At 51.7% G+C, this 23,221-nt stretch overlaps 1 protein-coding gene across 2 annotated transcripts; it reads left to right on the top strand.

Moving 5' to 3' along the window:
* The first annotated feature begins 11,761 nt into the window (after positions 1 to 11,761).
* LOC105182352 (achaete-scute complex protein T8) lies at positions 11,762 to 23,030 on the top strand. 2 transcript variants are annotated; one of them, XM_011139711.2, is made up of 4 exons: positions 11,762 to 11,937; positions 14,146 to 14,850; positions 14,979 to 15,381; positions 20,832 to 23,030. In XM_011139711.2, the coding sequence occupies exons 2-3, from the start codon at positions 14,210 to 14,212 to the stop codon at positions 15,373 to 15,375; spliced, it is 1,038 nt and encodes a 345-aa protein (XP_011138013.1). In that variant the 5' UTR covers positions 11,762 to 11,937; positions 14,146 to 14,209; the 3' UTR covers positions 15,376 to 15,381; positions 20,832 to 23,030. The 2 variants fall into 2 exon arrangements, with proteins under 2 accessions (XP_011138013.1, XP_019696555.1); XM_019840996.2 differs by having other exon boundaries at positions 11,782 to 13,314.
* Positions 23,031 to 23,221: the final 191 nt, after the last annotated feature.

Below are 23,221 nucleotides of genomic sequence, written 5' to 3'. Positions count from 1 at the left end.
CTGCACTGATATCGTATGGCGACATCAGGGGTGCTCAGCGGATCGAGGAGCTTCCCCGTGGGATCGTCGGAACGGCTGAAAGGACCTATTCGATAATTTCCGGGAAATCCGCGAGGCAGCTCGCGGCGACTTGCCTGCAAACTTGCCTCGCGTCGAACGCGACGTGAGCGAAGATCTCGGGACGGGTGCGCGGTCCTCGCAAAGTCGACGTGAAAAGGATAAAAGGATCCCGAATTTCATGCTACGAAACGCTCTTTTCAGCGATATTTATTCCTCCGCGACGCGAGAGATCCGCTACTTTGCCTGCGCAAGTTTTGCCGACGACTTCGGGGCGACTCGCGGTGGGCAGGATCGTCTCGCCGATCTCTCTCTCTCTCTCTCTCTCTCTCTCTCTCTCTCTCTCTCTCTGCGGCAACTGCGATAAATCACCGACGCTCGTTAATACACCGCGAACGCATTAAGCGACACAACAGTTTCACTCGCACGTATTCCAACACGAGGTACAATATGAGAACCGTTGTCCTCGCGTGCGAACACGCATGTGCAGGCGCTTGTCCTGATAGACGGCGGAGGGTTGCGTGGCACCCCTCGTGCACGAGCGCGGTCACGACAGGGGTGAGGGGCGAAGTAAGAGAGAAGGTGTATGACGAGATCGGCCAAGGTACGAGAAAGAAAGAAAGAGAGAAGGAGAGAGAGAGAGAGAGAGAGAGAGAGAGAGAGAGAGAGAGAGAGACCGAGAGAGACGTGGCGGCAGTCGTGGGGTCGAAGGCACAAAAGAATAGCGTCGCATGCCACGGAGCTGAATCCACCCCTAAAATTCACTCTCGTGCGCTGCTCTCTCACGTGTGCAAGGTTGCCTGAACCTTACGAGACTCCGTTCGCGATGGAGCGAGAGGGACTGAAAGAGAGTAAATCGATTCCCGATTCGCTCGTCCTCGGACCAACGAATCGGTCGGCTCTCTCTCTCTCCCTCCCTCTCCCCCTCTCTCTCTCTCTCTCTCTTTCTTTCTTTCTCGATAGTAGGCTGAAGTGTGCGCGTTCAACGTGCGATTGGCCGTATTGTGAAGTACGATAGATGATAATCTCGACGCAGATAACCGTCGGCGATGATCGTCTCGCGATACTGGAAGAGAGAGGAGGAGGGGTCCCCTGTTTCGCGTTCGATCGATACGGGGCCGACTTTCGTCAGCTGTCCGAGGGTATTCGATAAGCGACGACGAGGTAAACACGTCGTCCGCGATATCGTTTGTCAGCGGACGGAACGGCTCGCAAGACGAACGCGGAGACTCCACAAGTGGTTGGCAATCGGCGGGAGAACCACTGCGCACGTGGTTGATGGGTGCCGCGTAGGGTGGTTGGATGTGTCTCGGGATATTTTTAGGGTGGGTAACAGGCAAGAGCACTCCGTGCGCGCGTTCTCTCTCTCTCTCTCTCACTCGCGTGGAGGGTGCCCCCGGGCTTTTTCGGATCGGGTCGCCGCTCAGGCGCGCGCGATGCGGCACGTAGAGGGGAGACCAGAAATCGAATGTGCCGGGGGAGGGAGTCAGCGCGGGGAGGAGGTGTACAGAGAGGGGCAGAAACCATCTGCCCGCATATGTTATGCCCCACGAATGTCGGGCGCAAGCCGTAAAGAGAGAGAACCGCTCGTCCGCGACCAGGAACCGACTGTCTGCCCGACGAGGAGAGGAAGTCGGAAACGAACCCCGTCACTTCCCCCGAAACGCGCCGAGGAAACGAGTGTTTTCGTAATTAGGAAATGTAGTAGGAAGGAAAATTGAAGCCGGGGGTTGGCTCGTGTCGACGCGAACACGAAGCGACACGTGCAGATTTCGTTCCGCCCGCCCGCCCGCCCGCCCGCCCGCCCGCGCCCCGCTCGACTGCTCACATATTTCAATTTTTATCCCTCCGAGACTCGAATTCCGACTATCTGGTCCGGACGCGGCCATCCATCCGGCATCCATTCCTCCCTTCGGCCCCATCGAGCAGCGTTCTTTCCCGCGGATGCTCGCGGAAAATATTTCCATGCCGATCTGAGGTTGCCGAGCTGGGAGACGCTGAGAGAGCGCGTCGAGAGGGCTCTCTTCGGAGAGAGCGACGCGCACGAGTACGTTACGACATTCAGGAAGCCGTCGTCAGATGGGAGCCAGTGGGCTCCGTTAATTAACTAATTAATCATTTCGACTGTATTCCCGCGCGACGAGTAACGCGCGCGGCCGGCATCGGCGCGATGCGCGATCGACACTTCATATTGCTCAATTCCGCGCCTGACTCCAGGTGCAAAATCGGTCACTCTCACCTGCGGTTGCAGGCTCGCGCGAGATCCGCAAGTCACCGCGTAAGTGCATTTCATTAACGACGTCGGCTGTCCGCCGGTGAGAAATCAGTTTCGGAATCACCGTCGACCAATCGCGCCCGTCGATCTGCGCTCTGTTAAATGTTAATTTCCCCGAGGTCCGTCTGCGCCGCGCAGCGACGCGCAGGCGCGCGCTTCATTTTTCATCCCTCCCTGATCAGGAGCTCCCAGAGAACGCTCAATTACTTACCCCCGGAGAACATCGATTTGCATTTTTATCGAGGAGCAAAAAGGCAAGTCGAGATCGAAGAGAGCCGCTCTTTCGAAAGTAACTTCGACGTAACGGCTCCCCCCTACCCCTCTTCGTCCTTCGCAGCGCTGGGAAACACGACGATGACGATGACGAAATCGCGAGATTCGCAAGAGACAGAGTTAAAGAGCGCACGTGTCTCCCACCCCCTCTAGCCCGCGCAGCGGGGTCGGTCTGAATGGGCGGCGACGATCTCTAGAAGATCCGTCTGGTTCCCTTTAAAGTTCGTGAAGGAAAACACGACACGTCCAGGTCGATCGGCATTGTGTGCTGCGTGTCTCGGACGCGGACGAGATCCCGTTCTCGCGCGCGAGCACGAAGCCGCTTGGGCGCAGGCATCCCAAAGTGCAGCTGGTCTCACGTCACTCGTCCCGGGCACACGAACGAAGTGTGCTCACCGTCGTCGTCCCTCTCGCACCGTCCCTCGAGCGTATCTACCGTCCCCTTCCTGCCAGCCGGTACCTCCCGAAGCAGCAGGACGGACGAGGACGGAAGGTCGCGGCCACGCTTCGGCCACGCGACTTCGAGCCGCACAGGAGCCTCCTTCTTGCACTCTTATACGCCTGCAGGTCGGAGGTTGTAAGTTACAACTACACGAGCGCGCGCGCGCGCGTGCGCGAGAGTTTCGATAACAACTCGATAACCGCATCGATGCGCCGCAGCCGATGCGACGCTAATAGTGGAATTACCTTTTTTCTCCTCCTCCTCCTCCTCCTCCTCCTCCTCCTCCTCCTCCTCCTCCTCCTCCTCCTCCTCCTCCTCCCCATCGTCTTCTTCTCCTTTTTCCTCTGCTTTTAATGGAGCGACTTGTCGGCGAATTGACGATAACGGTTTCAAGTTTCAAGCACGGAGGTGTGTTTGAAGACAGCAATCCGGGTGTTGCGAGATCGCATCATTAATAACAATCGCTCGACAATCCGCGTAGAAATATGAGGAGGAAGGAGGACGAACAATCACACTCTTCATTTTCGTACGGTTTTACTGCCTCCGATCATCGGATCGATGATGGTTACCGCAAAGTGTAATGTGTCATCTTCTTGCGGTCTTTGGTGGCGTGCGCGCGCGCGATGAGACGATAACATTAACGCGCATGACGAGAGCCGACGCATGACCGCGGGGCGCAGACCAGAGCCAGACACTCGCGGACGATGCACATGGTTTTCTCCAGGGAGAAAACGGCCGACTGTCGTTCGATTACTATCATCGTCGCTCTCATATCCTTGGAGGAGAGCCGACAGTTGGCTTTTTGCCGCGAGCGGCCTTACGCGTCATACGCCTTCGACGAAGCGACACGCGTTAGCGTCGCGGTGGCATTTTCGCCGAGGTCCTCGCAAAAAAAGGAGCGTGAGATCCGTTGGCGCTACGGATTAAACTCCGCTGCTCCCTGAGTCCGACTCGGGCGCGGCGGAAAGAAGGAGGAGAAGAAGCAAAAAAGAGGCGATTTCTTCTCGGCTCTTTTCTGCGCCCTTTTTTACGAGCCCTCGAATCCCGGAGCAGGAAACGGCCCGAACTTTTTGCGCCTTCGAACCTTTCATTATCGAAGCGGTCTGGGTTGTCTCAACTTTTAATGGGGGAGAAAAAAGAAACGAGAACTGTCTGCCGAATATTCGCGCGTGAAGAAGAAACACTTTTGTTTGTGTATCCCGAAGTGCGACGACGACGCCGCCGCCGCCGCCGCCGCCGCTGACAGACGGACGGCACGGGCGTTATCGTTTGGTGCGGACAATCGGGGACCGCACGGACAGGACGAGCGTACCGTACAATAAGGACGGTACTGTAAAAGGTACAGTGAACGGTACGTGGTGGGCGGTACGACGAACGATGCGGACGGTACGGATGGTACAGTAGACAGTGCGGACAGTAATATCATCACTGCTCGACATAGACGGTACGGTAAAGAATATAATAGACGGTATGCGGTAGACGATTAACGATGCGGACGGTACAATGGATAATACGAACAATATGGATAGTACAATGGACGGTATGATGGACAGTACGGTAGATAGCAGTAGCGCAGTAGACGATTCTGTTAACGGTATGTACGGATGGTACAATGAATGATACGGACGGTAGAGTGCACGGACAGTGTAATATGGCAAGTACAATGGACGATGGTACGGCGGGCAAGTACGGTGGACGGTACGGAGAGAGATGGACGCGATACGGTGGACGATACAAACGGTAGAGACAATCAGAAACACACAAACGATCGCTATGGCAGTGGACCGCCGTTCAACGTTCAATCATTTAATAACTTGGATCTCCCTCCTTTTCTTAACAAATACCAACAACAGTATTTGATGTAATAATAGTTACTTTATATATATATATATATGTATGTATAATCAACACGTTCTTTGTTGCACTATCAAAGTAGCGCTTTCCCGACGAAAAGAAGCAGGGAGGGATCATCGCGCATCGGCGCGGCGGAGAACTCGACGCCGAAATATTCACGTTTTGTTACGCGAAAACGCTCGAGTATCGTTTACAATCGAAAAATCTGGGCAAAGTCAGCGAGGGGCGCACGGGGGTACGAGCTACGAGCAGGCTGATCGTATAATTTTGCACATTGTAAAGCTCAGCCCGTGGCAGGGTGGGTCCGATAGAGAAAAGGGGAGTAGAATTACCTTTCGCAGTTGAATAGAACGCACCTACGTAGACACGTAGGACGAGTTGTATAGAAGAACGTGCGTGCGCCTTCGAATCAGGGTCGGATGATCGCTCGTGCGTCTGACATTGACGCGCTCCCGCAGCTTTCCATCGCGACTCAGACTCGTCAGACTCGAAGCCCGCGTTTTCGCGCCCGTGTTTCGCGCCATCACGCAATTCATCATCGCGCAAAGTGTCCCACATACTGTCGGCCAACGTAATCTCTCGTCCCAGAAACAAAGCTGAACATATACCGGGCGCGACATGCCGAGTACTCTCTCGATTGCACCCCGCGAGACCGCGCGAGCGGAAACACAGCTCGCTCGGCGGAAACGCTGCGAGCTCTCGCCGCTTCGAAATCCGCCCCTGCAACGAAGCATGGTGCGTAACAGAAGTGCGTAGGCATTGGACGTGCACACGTGCACGGGCACGCGTCGTGACAAAGGGCCCGCACCGACCCACCCCCTTTCTGCCTCGTTTTACTCCCTCCTCGCCCGCCACCGCCGCGCCGCCGCGCCGTCGTCGTCCCTCTTCCTTCCATCCCTCTTCCGTCGCGCTCTGCGCCGTGACGACTGTGACCCCGTCGATCGGCGGCCGCTTAACGCGCGACCTAGTCGGAAGCACTCGTCGTGCTATTAGTGCTTTTTAAACGCGCGGGCCCCCGCGGCGCGTACCGAGCCGCGCGAATTTTACGCATAAAGAAACAACGCGTTAAAAGTTGCTCTCTCGCGCCGTGCGACTGGTGGCCGGGCGGAACTCTGGACGGGCAGGGGGCTCTCTCTCTCTCTCTCTCTCTCTCGAGCGCGCGCGCGCGCGCGCGCACGCCTTGCTCTACCCCCTCGCACCGGAAGAACGAGTCATGCTCGTACCAGGCGGCGGCGATCGCGTATAAAGAGTGCGAGCCTATGACGAACCTTGCACCTCGCGATCGATACGTAAGATATATCCCGAGTTGAAATTTTGCTTCGGCGTTAACCTCTAACAAATTCGGTCAAGCAGTTCGGAGGAGCAGTGAAGAATCTTGGAAAGGGACATTAATGTAGGGCTAAAATGTAGCATTATATGCGAAACAATGTCCTATCTCGATGGGTCTCATATGGTTACTTGTATAATTTTCTTCACGCTGATGAGGTTTAAGAAGGATCGCAACAAAGACTCGCGATCCAAACAGTATTATTGGATAGACAACGCTTTTATATTCATAGTTGCGATTTGTTCACAATCTTTGATTCAACGCATACTTCATTATAGACTCGTAGATTCATAGACCGTTAATCTCAGCTGTTTTCATCAATGTTTTTTGGATAAAGTAGGCAGAAATTAACAAATACTCAGATATTCATACACAAAACTAGTAGAATCATTTATTAAATAATACTATAACAAACTGTGAATATCGGCCTGAATTTCAAATAAAATATCTCTTTGTTCTTGGAATTAAATTCCTCGAATGTTTATTTGTTTCATATAATGAGTAATAAGTAATTTGCATACCTGGCTTCTCAATTCAGCATCCTGCCTCCAGCTACTCTGTCGTGAACTCAGGATAATAATTAATGGCACTGGCACTGACATTGACGTTGACGTTGACACTGACACTGACACGGATACTCGATACGATTCGATTGGAAAAACGCATATTAATTAACGCGATGCCGGTATAATCGGACGAGAGTCCGATATTAAATATTCTAAAGACCGACGAAAACGATTAACGCCGCTCCGCGTCGCGGCGAGTGCGTCGTTCGTTGGTTAGAAACCTAATAGTTTACTCACGGAAAGAGCTATGAATATCAAAGAGACGAGAGAATACAAAAAAATCGAGGCAAGACACAAACATCTAGCGCCAGTCACCATCCGCCAGTGCCTGCCGATCAATGACGCGTACGTAACCTCTCGGCGTCCGAGAGATAGAAACAAACAAACATCATCCAACACTTCCTAAACATATTGAAGAGTTACTACAGCTGTTGTCTCAAAATCAAATTGAGATCTCTCTTTCGGTCTTTAACATTACCGTTGCGCAACTGATACTTTTACTCTTTCAACTCCAACTTTGTTTTAAGACGCAAGTGGTAAGTATATCAACCTCTCACCTTCCACAATTCGTGTGCTTTAACGCAAATGCACATATGCGCGTTCCATTGGTATAACTGGTGTAACTAACCAGTATAATTAATAGTATAATTAACCAGTTTCGTCCAGTTTAACCAGTTTAATCTAATTTCTTCAATCAATAATCTCAGTATTTTTTGTCTTGTCGGTTCCCACGTTAGTTAGTTAGTGATCTAGGTGTACATCGACATCCGAGTAAGACCAAATTCATTAGTTACTACCCAGATTCCTAGGTACCCCCCATTACCCCCGAATAACTGAACTCAAACTCAGAGACTCAGGGCCGGGGTTGTTCCAACCTCTTGGTAAGTTAACTCTGACAGTTAGGTCATGTTTATCTTTGTTTTACCTTCAACTTAGACAAAGACAGACATATGATCTAACTATCAGAGTTAACTTACCAAGAAGTTGGAACAACCGGGCCCTCGGGGTATTATCCTGACACTCGGATAGCCAGATAGCCGAGTACCCCAGTTCATCCAGGGTGCGCTGGAAGCAACGCCCAAGCAAGTACTAAAAGAGGAACCGAAATGAAATGTAAATACTCGGTGGGTACCATTCGCGCGCGACGCGCTGCAAGAGGGTGCGGTGTGTGACGTTCCATCACGGTGACGCAATCAAACGGGCATCGCCATTGTCACAATAATACCGCCTATCAATAATCCCGACGGTTAGCCCCTTAACAATAAACACGGGAAATTAGCGAGGGAACGTGTCGGGGCTGGCAGCGCGCCCGTTCGACGTATATACAACGGTGCGTATAGCCGCGAGATCCCGAGACTCCGGACGCTATAAGCCGCGACGGCGTGCTCCGGAGAGGAGAGAACGAGGGTCCGTGGCCGAATTTATAACGAAATATATAGAGCGGCGACCCTCGCGCGCGCGAGGAGCTTTAATCTCTCTCTTTCCCCTTCTCCCTCCCCCCCCTCTCTATCTCTCTCTCTCTCTCTCTCTCCCCCTCTCTCCCTCTCTCTCGCAGTCGAAGGACACACGGAGGGGGGCACGAGACGGGGCGCGCACGCCTCGGCGGAGTCCCACGAGAAGAGAGCTCCGCTCCGGGGATTATGCGCGAGAACGAGGAAGAACCGCCGTGGGGCCCCACCGTGGAGTCCCCCATTGTTGGAGATCCTCTCCGGCGCATAATACCCCCCGAGTACGAGCCTGTAAACTTATCAGTCGGACGGTCGCGAGCGGCATCGATGCGCGCCGCTCGATAATACCGAAAAACCCCCCGTGATATACGGAGTGCCGTCTCGCGATCGAGAGGCCGGAGAGATCGGGCCTGCTCGAGGCTGGATGCGTAAATCGGGATCAGATCACTTTGCATGCGCGGCCGGCGTTCGTCCGCTTGCACACGGCGGCGGCGCAATGAGCTCGCCCGCGAGCTTTTCTCCCGGGTCTTTTGAAAATGTTTGATTCTGTCTACCCGCGGCCACCGGATAACAACATGTCCGGGCACTTTGTGGGCCCTTTACGGGACTAGGGCCGCGCATGCGCGCGCGCGCGCGCGCTCACACAGTTTCGACTTTGGTTCGGCGTCGCGGCTGAAAAGGCCGGCGATCGGCGTATGTTATCCCCGCAATAATAATCGGCGAGTTACGCACGTTTAACGCGTCCTAAGACACGATACTCACACTCGCTCGGCCGCGCCGGTGTCCTGGTGGCCGTAGACCCCCCTTTGCCCGGGCTCGCGTTTCCGCTGGACGTCGCGCTGAATGCCGATTGTACGTCGAGAGTACGCGGAAAAATCGACTTGCGTCGAGTTGCTTCCCGACGAGCGTCTGGTCTCGCTCAGGAAGCGTGGGGATCATTCGATCCACGTGGTTAATGAGAGGATCACGTGTGGGAGATCCAACGTTCGTCGGTTTTCGTCGGCGGGGTGGAAGCGACGAGGAAGCGAGAGGATGAGCTATCGCACGGGAAAGATTTCATAAATCACCGCTTTTAAGGACTCACGCGCGATGTCACGTGTTAACCATTCGCGCACGAATCGCGTTAATCCTCGTCGACGGAGAGAACGGATCTTCCTCACATGTGGGAAAAGCGTGGCGCCGCGCCACGCCGCGCCGTACCGGTGGGGGTTATGGGCGCGTAACATATATTCCCATAAACGGATTTTTCCCATCTGCTATAGAACGGGAAGATGAACGCTCGGTGAAGCTCCCTGCGAAGTGACGTTTCTCAACGATCGCCGACGATCGCCCAGCGCCGCCCGGGATTACTCACGGCGGAGTATCGGTCAGGATTTATCCGACGCGCGATGCTTACGCGCGTTGCGAACGTTTATCGTGTTTTAACAAATAATTATTCGACTCGCGAGAATCTGAAATTGAAATGCCGCTGGCGGAGGGTAGGACCCCATTTCGAATAACGCGCGTATTATAAATTCGGCCGGGCCTCCGGCTCGGCCGTACGGTCGGGTTCGGGTTCTCAGGTTTAGCGGTACAAATGAAGACCAGATCTAGGTCGAATCCTGCCGAACCCTCCAATCCCTCCGGCATAATCAGTGCAGCCCCCGGCATAAAAAGCTTTCTGTATCGCGGTTGCTTCTTAAATTATAATTTATGGATGTACGCGAACACACACACACACACACATCACGCTCGCACGCTCCGATTCAATATTCAATCCATTCGGGCCATTCGCATCGGACTCGGGGCGACTTGCGATTACTCGCTCGGTATCTCGTGTCGATTTTGCTGTCGATTCTTCGGCAGCATCGGCTGACACCGCTCGCTCGATACGCAAGTGATGTAACCCGCGAATAATCACCGCTCGCTCCGTCAGATCAGGTTCGAAACGCAAGGAATTTTTTGTAACGAAATATACAGAGGAGTAGACAGAAAATTTAGACGACGTGATGTTCGCCCGTTCGGACGATTTTAGAACCGGTTTTTCTTTTTATTTTCCCGAACAAAATCATATTTCGCTGTCGTACGTCATTCTCACGAGTGCACCGCCCTGAAACACGAAACTTCCGCGACGCAGTGAGTGCGGCTCTTCCTGTCCTTTGCCGCGCGGCGGTAGGAAGCGCGCCACAAGCGGAATTGAATTATTCCGCCGAACTTTTTCCTCCCTTTCTGTTTCTTTTCGAACTCGGCTGTATTAAAAAAAATTGATGCGAACGCGCACGCGAGCGTTCGCGGTCGCGGTCGCGCTCACGCGAATACCTGTCCATTTGCGAGCAGAAGCTAGCGGAGGCGCGCGAAACCGCCCCGCCGCGCGGGAGCAACGTCGCGAGCCGCATCGAGACCCGACTTTATTATTATCGCTGCATTGTGCTACAAAATCAAATATTTCCTGCGGTTTTATTGCGGCACACATAGCGCACACATGTGCTCTCTCATGATGCATTCTGCTCGCGAGCGCTCAACGGTGAAGATTAAAGCGCCCCGTTCGAGCGGGGCGAAAATGCAAATCACGAAACGCATTTATTTGGCACGAATATCTAGCGCGGAGATCTACCGGTAATCTCCGATCGTCGTGTCATGCCTGAAAATCGCGGCAGCTCTGCGGGAGTAAGTTTCGTTAAACGGCCGATCGAGAGAGCCGATCGGCAGGCGCGCGTCAAAATCTCCATAGATGACGTGCGATAAATGAGGAGTATGATGGAAAAGCGAACGTGCGCAAATCCGGCGAGCGGGTATAACGCGGCGCTAAGCCGCGTCAGTAATGTGTACACAAAACGCGTCTGCACTTAACGACATCGCTCCGCCGCGCCGCGCCGCGCCGCGCCGCGCCGCGCCGTCGGCGCGAGTATCCAAGTAAGGCAGCAACGAACAAAGTACATAATAACGCGGCTCTCTTTAATCGCGTATCGACCGCCGTTCAATTACGCATTAGATTACCAGGATCACTTTGTCTTTCGTATAGTCTCCCGCGGCCCCCGACACCACCGGCACACGAGAAGTGGTAGCTGCGGGCAAGGTACGCACGCACGCACGCACGATGCATGCACGCACACTCACGCGTCCTACCGACGTGCGTCACGCACTTATTGCCGGGCCGTAGGACCCACACACGTAGTCGCCTAACCGGCACACGCTCTCTCTCTCCACCGGCATATGGCGCGCACGGTCCCCCTTTTCAATTCCGGGGGAGAAGAAACGAGGGGCTGCGGCGCGTGCTGAAAATCCCCACCACTTCTGTCTCTCTCTCTCTCTCTCTCTCGCTCTCGCTCTCTCACCCCCTCTCTCCCTCCCGCCCTCTCTCTCTCTCTCTCTCTCTCTCTCTCTCTCTGCCTCCGTCCCTTGTTCTCTGCCTCTCTTGCCGACCGTGTGCTGTCCGTGCCGCCGGTTTCGCTCCCTCTCGCGCAGGGCGCCCTTCTCCCTTCTCGCCCCAACCCCACGACCCAACTCGGCGCGGTGCGGCAAAATACTGGAACCTAATCCATCTATCGGATGTCCGCGCTCATTCTCGTCGCGGACGCCATGTAGTGCGTAGCACGGAGGCGCACGATCGGCGTACAGTGGTGCTGGTGATATGCGATCGTGAGGATCTCTCTTCCGGCGGCGGTAGACGTGAGCCTCCAGCTAGTACCAGGGGCCCTTTGTACGGGGCACCTCGAGTAAGTTCCAATCGCGGAGCAGATCGCACGTGGTGCGCGCGGATCGTCGCGTTGCTTGCTAGTGAAGAGTGGATGTCTCGGTGCGCGGACTTTTGGATTGGACACTTTCCTCCAAGTATGCCGAGTACCTGGAGGAACGACCTCGTGTAGACGAATAGCGAACGCCAATTGTGCCTGGGGAGGGGGGGGTGTGCGTATGCGTGTATTGTGTGTATGTGTGTACGATAGAAACAAGTAGATGAGATACCCAAAGTTGATCGTTAATACCATTTATCTTGATCTGACCGGTCAGAACGAGCGGTAGATCGAAAGCGCTCCAATTCCGGCAGCCTCGTTGACTCAAGCTGAGGTACGAAACAACTTGGCTTGACGGGAGCCCACATCGATATTAAAGCCGCGCGGAAGAAGTCCAAGAGCAAAAATGGCAGTTATCGTTCGTCGCCGAACATCGGGCCGATATTAATCATCGGTTGATCGGATGTCAGGCCGGTATCTGCGGTATCAAGCACTCGAAATGGACGACACGGTGATTTGTCAGTGAGACTGTGCTCGTGATCGGAAGCTCAATCTGCATGGCAACTCGATATTTGTGTCCATTGCATGTGCAACGTACGATGCGCAAATTAACGTACTAATCAGAGAGACGAAAGTGCGCCGATTGATGACGCTGCACGGAGAAATATCCACGAGAGAGAGAGAGAGAGAGAGAGAGAGAGAGAGAGAGAGAGAGAGAGAGAGAGGGGAGAATAATTTTGTGCCGTTGACGAGAGAAATCCAAGTGCCTTTAGTCTAGTTAGATTTCTCCCTCCAGGACGAGATAGAATGTTCCTCAAGTAAAGACGTTCGAAGGGACTGTACGTGTCGTGCGCAAATCTCATCTTCATGGCAAACGTCGTGCGACAGCAACCTCATCAGAAGTCGCCTTGATATTCGGCAAGTACCCAATTGGGGGCGCGCGTTATTTTCAAGACGCAACCTCTCTCAAAGTTTCTCGATACGGTGGTCCCGGGTGTAGCTTGTACGACGTACAAGCAGATTCTCGCGGGGCTTAATTCGAGCTGAATTATCCGGCGATCGTTTGTGTCCCGGCTCGTAATTGGCAATCAGTGTCGGGAGCGTGCACGATACGTGCGCAGAATCGATTTCCATCGGATTTGACGCGCGACACGCTGGAGAGACACGCGGCTGGAGAGTGCCGACGTCGGAAATACGGTCCAACACGTCTCGTGCGCGTTTGTTTTGGGAGATCTGGACAATAGTTTCCGAGGAGTCGACGACCGTCGCGGAGAAGAATAGACGGTGACCTCATGCTTTACTTAAGCCGCGGCGACCGGCAGCGAGACAATTGGATCTCGGTTCGGGTCATCAGCTTCGTGGGTTAGTAGAGGAAGAAGAGACCACAGACTTATTGCTGCGACCACTCGCTGAGACCTACATCCAAATGTTTTCGTACTTCGATCGCGAAGAATAAAAGAGTCGCAAGCGGTTGGGGAAAGGGAGAAGGGACACGACGCTCCTTCGCGAGGAGAGATTTCGTGCTTTATCAATCGCAGTATCATTAATCACAGTTCAAAAGCGTCGCACGTCGAGTCCTCGAAACGCTTTTTCACGAGCGACAGCTTCGACCCAGATTCAAATTGATATCCAATCGGAGCGTCGTCCAACGGCACACGGCCGGTCGCGATAATCGCCTTTGTCTCCAGCGGAGAGAACGCAGCAGCTTTTATTTATAAGTCCACCAATTAGGTTCGTCCTCGACGAGCATTAGCGTCGCTTATCGACCGGTCGGCTCCTAGCGCGACTCGTTTAATCGACGCTATTGTGGAGATTGCTGGGTATACGATACACGATACACCAAATTTACACGTCGCTTTGCGGAATCCCGGCAATTCGCCGGCAAGACGCTCTCTCAACGATACTCTCAACACGCGCAGTCGTCCCCTCGTCTCTCTCTCTCTCTCTCCCTCTCTCTCTCTCTCTCTCTCTCTCTCTCTCCATCTCTCTCGTTCGCGCGACACTTGTACGTTGCAAGTTTTTTCGTCGAACTCGTGCTCCGAAAGATCCTCAACGATCCCTCGGCCCAATCGCTCAGAGATCGTTCGGAGAATTGAGAGCTTCGCGAGAAAGGGAAAGGAAACCTTTCCCCCTCAACTCGAGGGCGAATTTCGACCGCGGTGAATCACACGTTCTGTTCGCACTAATTCGCAGATCAAGCTGAACGAGCGACGTGGCCCAAGGAGAGCGCTCACTGTAACCGCGTTGAGGCCGCGAGATGGCGACCATGGGAGTGACGGTGTTCTGCAACAGGGTACAGATCAACGGAAACGATCAGGAACAGCTGATGTTGCTGCGGACCTTACAAGACAACGAGAGTAACATTATCAGCAACCAGCCGCTGATCGTACCGAAAAGCAACACTGCCAGCAACACAACGAGCTCGACGGCGGTGTTGCCCCCCTACGACCCCTCCAGGCTGAAGAAGCACGGTAAGAATGGGCAACCGCCACCCGTCGCCGTTGCCCGACGAAACGCTCGGGAGCGGAATCGCGTGAAGCAGGTGAACAACGGATTCGCCACGTTGAGACAACACATTCCGAGCCACATTGCCGCGGGTTACGGGGACAGGGGTAAGAAGCTGTCCAAGGTGGAGACACTGAGGATGGCGGTGGAGTACATCCGAGGCCTTCAGAGGCTTCTAGCCGAGGCCGATGGCGTCGAGTACGACTCCAGTACTGGTGCTGGGGCACAGTGCGTCCCTTCTCCGACCAGCAGCGTCGTCTCTTCGACTCATAACGGTTCCGGTGAGAGACTCGCTCTTGAGGACGACGTATTGGCCGCGGAAGACGACGAGGGAGAGCAATTGGACGAGGAGGAGGACGGGAGTAACGTGAAATCGAGGATCACACTATCCAGGTAAATCCCGAGCGTTGAACCGAACGGCTGGAAAGGAAAGCAGAGACATCCCAGAACATCCCAGCGGAAACGTGTTTTGGCGCTTTTCGCTCCAGCCACGCTGATCTCGTCCTCTTCTCTCTTCGTAGATTGTCCCCCAATCGAACGGCCGAGCCATCGCCGCGCGAGTACTATGCATCGCCGGGCGGTGACGAGGAAAACCTGGAGCCGCGCACTGTAACAAGCGGGCAAAATTTCTCCAGGAATCTCTCGCCGAACTCCGCGGCCTCGCCGCCGTCCGAGTATTATACTCAAAACGAGGAGAATCTGGAACCGCAGATCCTGTCGCCCTACAGCGGCGCCGGTGACAGCGAAGAGGGCGCAACGACCATCTACGCGACCAGTCCGGACACCTTCTCGGGAGCCCTCTACTACAAGCAGGAGATCACCGAGACGGGGGAATTCATGGACGTCGTCAGCTGGTGGGAACAGGAACAGGGCAGGCTCGTCCATCAACAGCACACGCAACGGCTGACGCACGTGTAACCATAGGTGAGTCCCCGACAAGTTTAACGGCAGTCCGTTCGAATTGGAAAGCCACGTCAGTTCGGTCGATGAACGCTAATTGTGGGAAAGGTCGCGCTCGCACTCACGAATAAGTATGAAGGAGGTGGGCAAATTTAATTTTTCAAATGGAAAATTGTACGTCGGTCAATGCAACGTATTTTCCAAAAAAAAAAAAAAAAAAAGAAAACGCTCTCCTCCGCTTCGCTACGAATAATAAGACACTTCGGTTTCGGTTTGTTACGTCTCAAGAGAGAACGAAGAGAGGGGGTAAGGGTCATCAGACTTGGTAAGGGTTAGTTTCGATCTTAAGCGACGCCCGGTTGCGCGATAAGCAAAAGAAGCCCTTTTAAAAAGCGATACGCTAGGCGAGGGTGGAAATGTCTCTTTGGACGGCGGTGTCATGGCGAGTTGCGTTGCCGATGCGCTCAGGATGCACACGTGATACCCGCGTCGCGGAAGCGCCGCCAAGTGGAAACTCGTGTTCGAGGCGAAGCGTCGAACACGTGCTACGTCGCCGCCGAGCCCAAAAATAAACTTTACGTACCGAGACCACTTTGCGAAGTGCGTGCCGACGTGACACTTGGTCGTCGCGATCGTCTCCTCCTTCGTACTCTTCGAGCAAACCCTCTCGAGAGACTTTATCGTAAAAACGAAGTACCCTTATAAGGACAGCTCGCGACATCGAATTATTATCGAAGCTTACCGCAAGGAGGTCATTTTCATCGCTTTGGATATCGCTTCTAATTACATCTAAATAAACAACAAAACCAAAGATACATCTTATTCTTGAAATTAACGTGATCAGTGGTGTTCAATTTCAAGCACCCTCGGGTGCTAGCCAGCCTTTTAAGTTTTTCTGGTATTACCTAGCTACTTAAGTAAACTCAAATTAGTCGAACATTTGGATATCTGGGTGTCTGAATAGGAAGTTACAAAAATAATAAGAATAAAAATCACTTGTGGATACTTATGGACACCCCGAAATATCCGAGCACCTGATTACTGTCCATACCTTTAGGTATCCAGCTATCTGAGTAGATTAGGTATCCGGGTACCCGAGTGTAACCCACCACCTGGATACATAACTAGTACCCGTAAAGTTAAGTTCTATTGATAGTAGCGACCGCAATATGTCGGACATGGTGGAATTTGGACCTCGATTTAGATTCTTCCACGGCGAAAGTTCCGGCTTCGGAGGCATCACTACTGTGTGATCCACGCATATGCAACTCCAATTTCTTTCCCCTATTATACATATGTTCTGAGCTTCGTGCATCGAAGGTCACAACATTCTTAATGGTCTACAGTATGCAATTTGGGGGACACATGGCCAGTGGTGAGTCGTGGCGTAGTCATCTTAAAAGCGCGCGACCACGAACGGAAGTGGCGGAACGTCTAGCCATATGTTGGATATCCTCCTCGAAATATCTCGCGACCAGACCTTCCTCAATCTTCTCGGTTTCCAATTGCCGATCATCGATTCCCATGGGTATCCGACACATGTTCGTCTCACGACCCGGCTATTCATTTTCCCCAAGTCCACTTAGGGGAATCTTGCACACACACACACACACACACACACACACACACACGAGACGTGGAGTATCTATGCGCGAATGCGAAGAGGGACAGCTTGCCATTCTGCCACTGTTCTGATGTTCCATACAATATTAGGCACCGGAGGAGGAAAGAGGACTGTGGTGGGGTCGAAGTTTAACGTAAACGTCAATAAGGACAGGTCTTTTGGTGTCCCATTGGTCCCATTTACTCGTTAACACGATTGTTTGTTATTAAAACCTTTCTATTCCCATTTTTATCCGGCCTTGGCTGATTGGGTCAACGTTTCTACAGATTTGGTAGCTTTTCTTCAGCAAAATAAAGTTTGCATTTTTTTCATTCCTTCAGAAGTTTTTCATTTGCGTCTCCATCTTCTGCATCCCCATTAATTTCCACGTGTTGATTACTAACCCAGAAATGGATCTGTCCGACCCTGGGATAAGTCGCGATTACGACGGGGAAAAGAATCAGTTAGCGGACGGTGCCAGAGTCGCCGGTGCCGCAAATAGAAGTCGCGGTTTCCTTAGAAACGCGCGTAACGCGCACGTGCTGTGTGCGCGGACCGACGTATACAACACTGATGGACGCGTACATGTTGATCGACTGGAGAGAACGACAGAAGCTCGACGTCGCTCCGGTCAACCATATGATGTCGCTTTTCTCTCCCAATTCCGCCATTGAAACAAGAGAAACAAGAGAACCAAGGAGGCATTCCTCGGTGAGGGATGAGGTAACGATTACGGCAACGTCACGTGGAGTAAAAACTCAGCTGAGGTCTATCCGGTCCGACGACCCCAATCGGATCGATCGATAAAATCGATCGGTAAAGTCGCGCCAGCTTTGCGGCGTCCCTTCGTCGGTTTCTCCTGCCGTCTCTCTTTTTCTGTTCTATCTGGCCGCGCTCCTACCGTTTCTCAGCGCGTGTTATTGAAGGAGCGTATCGGCGCGACGAGAACGGCAGGGAGCACAAGGAGGCTCTCGCGCGTTCTCGAGGGCCCGGAGCGGGCCTCGCGGCCGGCCGGCAAGTAATTCCCGACAATTATAAAGTGAGGTCATCTACGAAGTTTACGAGATGCGTCGTCACGGCAAATTAATTTAATAAATTCCTCGCTCGGTTCCCGGTCACGTATATCGGTGCGTGCGTGCGTGCGTGCGTGCGTGCGTGCGACCGCTCTCTGTGCCGGTTTTCTTCCTCGCCTGCGAGAGAGTTCGTCTCTCGCGAGGGGCATAGAGACCCGCGGAGGCCTTAACCCCGCGTTAATTCGCGAGCTGAGCCCGGCTCTCTCGATCTCCGCCCCTCGTGGCGCTCGCGAGCCACGGGCAGTCCAATTAAGCTCCCTCTTTTTTCCGAATAACGTATTACACCGATAACGGAAACGCGTTATGCGAATTAAGCGCGGGATGATTCACGGCGTTCGGCCGCGATTAATCCAAGTGTAGCGCGTAACGTCGCGTTGATACGAGAAACTTTCGCGGCGAGGCGTGTGTGCCTCCTTCCGCTTGCGCGCGAGCGGAGATGGCGCGGGCTTAAAGTTTGCGGCGAATAATGATCGCGTCTCGCTTTAATAATTGAAACGTATTACGGAGATTAAATATGGCGCGTGAGAGATACGGTCGCGCACCGGCGACGTAATCGTGAGAATTTTTCTCGGGACCCTTCGCCGGGCGCGCCGACGCCGGAGTCCATAAATCCGCTTTACGTAAAGAGGAAATAACGAGGTAGAAAAAGAGATAGAGCTTTATCCGTTATTCGAATCCGAGCGAGACCCTCGAAAATGACTCCTGACTCCTCTCGCGCGACGCGCGGATAACGTTTCCCGCGCGCGAGATAGAACGCGCGCGTGTCTCCCCCCTCCCCCCATTTCCCCGTGATCGTTTGTCCTAATGACGTTGCGGCTTCTGTATTCGGCGGAAACGATTATTCTCGCCGGCATTCGTGTCCGATTTTCTTTGCGTGGAAAATTATTCCTCGAAAACCAAACGCGCGACTAACGACCGCTCGTGCCGGATGAGATGCGTCAACTCGATTTACTTACTGTATTTAATTACTCTGCTACTACCGCTGCTAATATTATTACTGCTATTACTGCTGTTATTGCTGCTACTGTTACTATTATATGCTCGCAAAACGAGCACGCGATCATGTCCGCAGCGATCATGCCGCAGTCGCGTTTGCCGACGTCGCCTGCGTCTTCTCGCTCCGCGCGGATATTCAGTACGTGGAACAACGTATCCAACGAACAATTATGCTGGTGGAACCCGCATGTTAGTTATCTTATCAATAAACATTACCAGCATGGCAATGCGTCGGCTTCGAAGCAACGACGACTGCGACGACCGTTTGAAGCCGATTTCGGTATGTGCCGCTGAATTCACGACTTTCCGCAAATCCGTCTTGCCGGCCTTGAGAAGATACATCATGGGCTCTTACCATATTTTATTTCTCTCGTATTATAAATTGACTGTACAGTAACCTCTGAGAGACTTTATCCTTACGTTGCAATTATTTGATATTTCAATTCTTCGTAATTCGAGAACTTTTCAATTGTTTGGGCGTTTGCGCACGACATCAGTCCGATGAAAAGTTTACGCGCTATTCTTAAACGTACTGTTGAAAAGCGAAGAGAAATAAGTTGCACGATGCTCCGCGAGACACGTGCGTGCTTCTTGAATTCTGCTTCGTATTTATCACAAGGCGATAAGGTGCGTCAGATAAGCAGAGCATAAGGAGATTGAAGATTTCCAGACTCGAAACAACGCATAGAGCGCCAAAGACTCTTCGTTTGTCGGCCTCCAGGACCTTAAAAGTGCGGGCGTGGCAGTCCTCTCTCTCTCTCTCTCTCTCTCTCTCTCTCTCTCTCTCTCTCTCTCTCTCTCTCTCTCTCTCTTTCTCCAGTTTATCTCTCGTCATTTTCATTTACCATGCACACAGACACATGTATACTCCCTTTCCTATTCCTCAAATTGTCCTTCATCGGTTTGCCGCTGCAGAAAGAGATCCAGTGTTTGTTTCGCTGCCGGACTACGAAATCGCTGATCCTGTAATATCTTTCCTATTGCGCAAAAATATGACGAACTGCGGCTGGTTATCAGTCGCGTATTTTTATTGTTGTCCGTTGAATTTTGCGATTCAATGAACTGTAAAGTAGAAAAAGAACTGAGATTCCTTTTGCATCAGGACCCATCCCGTACCTCTTGCCGTCCGACGACGTTTCCTGCCTGACGACGAGACGAGGATTTGCCACGTTGTATTCGTACTCGCGTTTTTCTTCCTTCTTTCCCACGGACATATCCGGAATCTACGGGACATCCGTGCGATTCGGCCGTCCGTTTCTGAATTTAATTCTTCCCCGATTCAGGTAAACGAACGATCCACGCGATCCAGCGAACGGAACACAATAGCGCGAGACGGGACAAAGGATCGCTGGAGAGAGAGGACACGCGGGAGATCCTTCCTCCTCCCCTTATTCCCTACGATGGATCATGAAATTGTGGTGGAGACTGTTTTCTTTCGATATAAATCTTAGACGAGGGTGCACACACGGGTGTGCGCACTCGCGCCGTAACGGTCGTCACAGGGGAGAAATTTTCGCGTTCGCGAAGAATGATCCACGAGATCTCACGAAACAATCTAAAGGAAACGCGATTCTTACGACGCTACGTAATGTTTGTCGAATACAACCCGAGCATTTTTATATCGTTTCATCGAGTATTTTCACATCTATGATATATTTGAGTTTACAGTACTGGCCGGCATGCGAGTACGCAAGCCCCGATATCGCTTAAAAATACACACACCGGTTCCCCATTTGTTGAACAATTTAATATCGCGCATCAATACAGCGTATTAATCTCCTCTTTGCTGTTTCTGTTTTCAGTTATAAGGTCCAACTAGGGAGAAGTCCAATGTTTCGCATCGATTCGAGGCCCGATCTATGCGCCTCACGCGATACGCCTCGATGAAATTTCGCATGATCTCATCTTCAGCCCAGAACGAAGATTCACTCGCTAAAATGCGCAACATCCGAACTTGACGTCGCGTTGCATTTGCGATCGATAAGAAAAGTTGGAAAATCGTACTTACAGCGACGAGAGACGCTTGGACGCTGACGGCGAAGTCTCAATGTCGTCTTTTGGATAGTAGGGAGGTAAAACTATTACGGATGTTGAACGTTTATTTAATGCAAATGATATATTTATTTAAGAAATCAGTTATCATACATCTACACGCAAACACACACACACACACACACACACACACATACACATTAGATTGGGTTAACTTCACATATCAGATCGACTCGGTTACCTCCGTAAGGCATTCTCAACTGCATTAATCGATGATCTTTCTTTAAGAGCAATAGAGAAAGAAATGTACGTTAATTCCTCTTAGCAATGGCACTTTGCGCTTCCAGAAAGAAATACCTGCTCGGCCATTTGTGCGTCGTATATGTATGTATACATATATAACACGGATACAGTTAATTTAATTACATCGTGAATTTGATTATTATTGAAGTCACTTTTTATCGATAACCGAAAGAACGCCGCGTAACTATAGAATTATGATAGATGTGCATAACGCACGTAACGTGTGCGCGTGCTATAATATACGACTCTACGTGCTATAATAAGAACGATAAAATCCTTGTTGTACGGATATCCTTGTGATCGTTTATACGATATTTTTATTAAATTTTTACATTATTCACGTGGTTTGAGGTGTTTGAGAAGCGAGAAACGCGACACTCTTATTTATACGTAAAGCCGATGTTAGCGAAATATTTATTACATCTTGCGTTTATTATGCATCGCGCTATTTGATACATACAAATATATATGTATACAAATATATTTATGCTTAAGGTATCGCATAAAAGAAAAATAAGGCGGACGAGGTATACAGTGTGTGTGTCAAAAAGTAAAGTCAGCCGGCGAGAGGACGATAAATGCCGAATACAATACACGTAATGTATGTATAAACTTACCCGCGAGGTTGGGAAATTGCCAAGGAAAAGCGTATACGTGCATTATTCGCGCTTCTTCTGCCCTCTATCGTCTCCTCGCTCGACCTAACTTGTTGACGCGCGCCGTGTTGGAACGACTTGAAACGCTGCGAGACACAATCAAAAGCATCTGTAAATACAAGTGCCTTAATTAATCGTAAGTGGGAGGAGGAGGAGGAGTCGCGCGTCACAATAAACTTAAGGCTATATTTTGTACTTGAAACTTTTTCTCACGGAGTATTCGGGAAAAATGAAGCCACACCGGCAGCACCACCGGAAAGCAAGCACCACTGTATCTGTGTATGTGGAGAAGCGCGACAGCCGGCTCGATCGAAGAAGCGATCGCTCGAATATATTCGTCGCTAACCGGCAAAACAGCCTTGACACGTGGCACAATTAAGCCGCCGCTACTCGATGTAATCGTACGTATTCACTGCCACGTATTAACACGATATTAACGTAAAGCCGTCACAGCGACACACCATCGTTTCGACACGTCGTGTCCGCGTGGTTGAATAATTAATTTCACAATAAATCGATAGTGCAGTTAGGAGACGCCAATGACGCAATTGCGACGCGTATTGAAGCTGCTCCGCCGGTTGCACGCGATCGCAGCGAGCGAATAACAATCGGCGACTTTCTTTCCTCGACGACTCTCCTCGAGAGTCTATCTTTGATAGCGTCTTGTCGCACATGCAAACGTATTTACGTGCCTTAATTCCGAGATGAGCCCCGATCGAGTTCGCTGTCGGTTCATTGACGAAAAATGCGATTATCGTCCGCCTATGTGAAGATATCACGAGCCGCGCGAAGCGCTCGCGGAAACGTATGAGATTTGTTACGAATGTACCTTCGACTCTAGCGCGTGACTGTATTCATTATAATAATATAACTCGAGGCATACTCGTATGCAATACATATTTCATTGCATACATTGTCGAGAATGACGTTACGATTGCGGATATTTTTTCTATTATAAATTTCCTATCACTCGCAGGAAGTGCGTTGCGACACTCGACGATTGTTCTCATTCTCTCCTTCCTTCCCTCCATCCCTCCCTCTCCTTCTCTCTCTCTCTCTCTCTCTCTCTCTCTCTCTCTCTCTCTCTCTCTCTCTCTCTCTCTCTCTGTCTCTCTCTCTCTGTCTCTCTCTCTTTGTTTTGATCTCTCAGGACAATTTGTATACGACTCGCGTATAACAAAAATATTATGAAAACGTCGGAGACGTGTCGCTTTAGTAGTTTAAGCCTCTCTCGCTGTAAA

The sequence above is a fragment of the Harpegnathos saltator genome, unplaced genomic scaffold (genome assembly GCF_003227715.2).
Source record: "Harpegnathos saltator strain DR-91 unplaced genomic scaffold, Hsal_v8.6 scaffold104, whole genome shotgun sequence".
Taxonomy (NCBI): Eukaryota; Metazoa; Arthropoda; class Insecta; order Hymenoptera; family Formicidae; genus Harpegnathos; species Harpegnathos saltator.
The sequence above is the reverse complement of the archived record's forward strand: the minus strand, read 5'-3'. Positions and strand labels throughout refer to the sequence as shown.

Coding starts and splice junctions, on each gene's coding strand:
- LOC105182352 (XM_011139711.2), top strand. CDS start 14,210: ATGGCGACCATGGGAGTGACGGTGTTCTGCAACAGGGTACAGATCAAC. Junction 14,851..14,978: donor TCGAGGATCACACTATCCAG/GTAAATCCCGAG, acceptor CTCTCTTCGTAG/ATTGTCCCCCAATCGAACGG.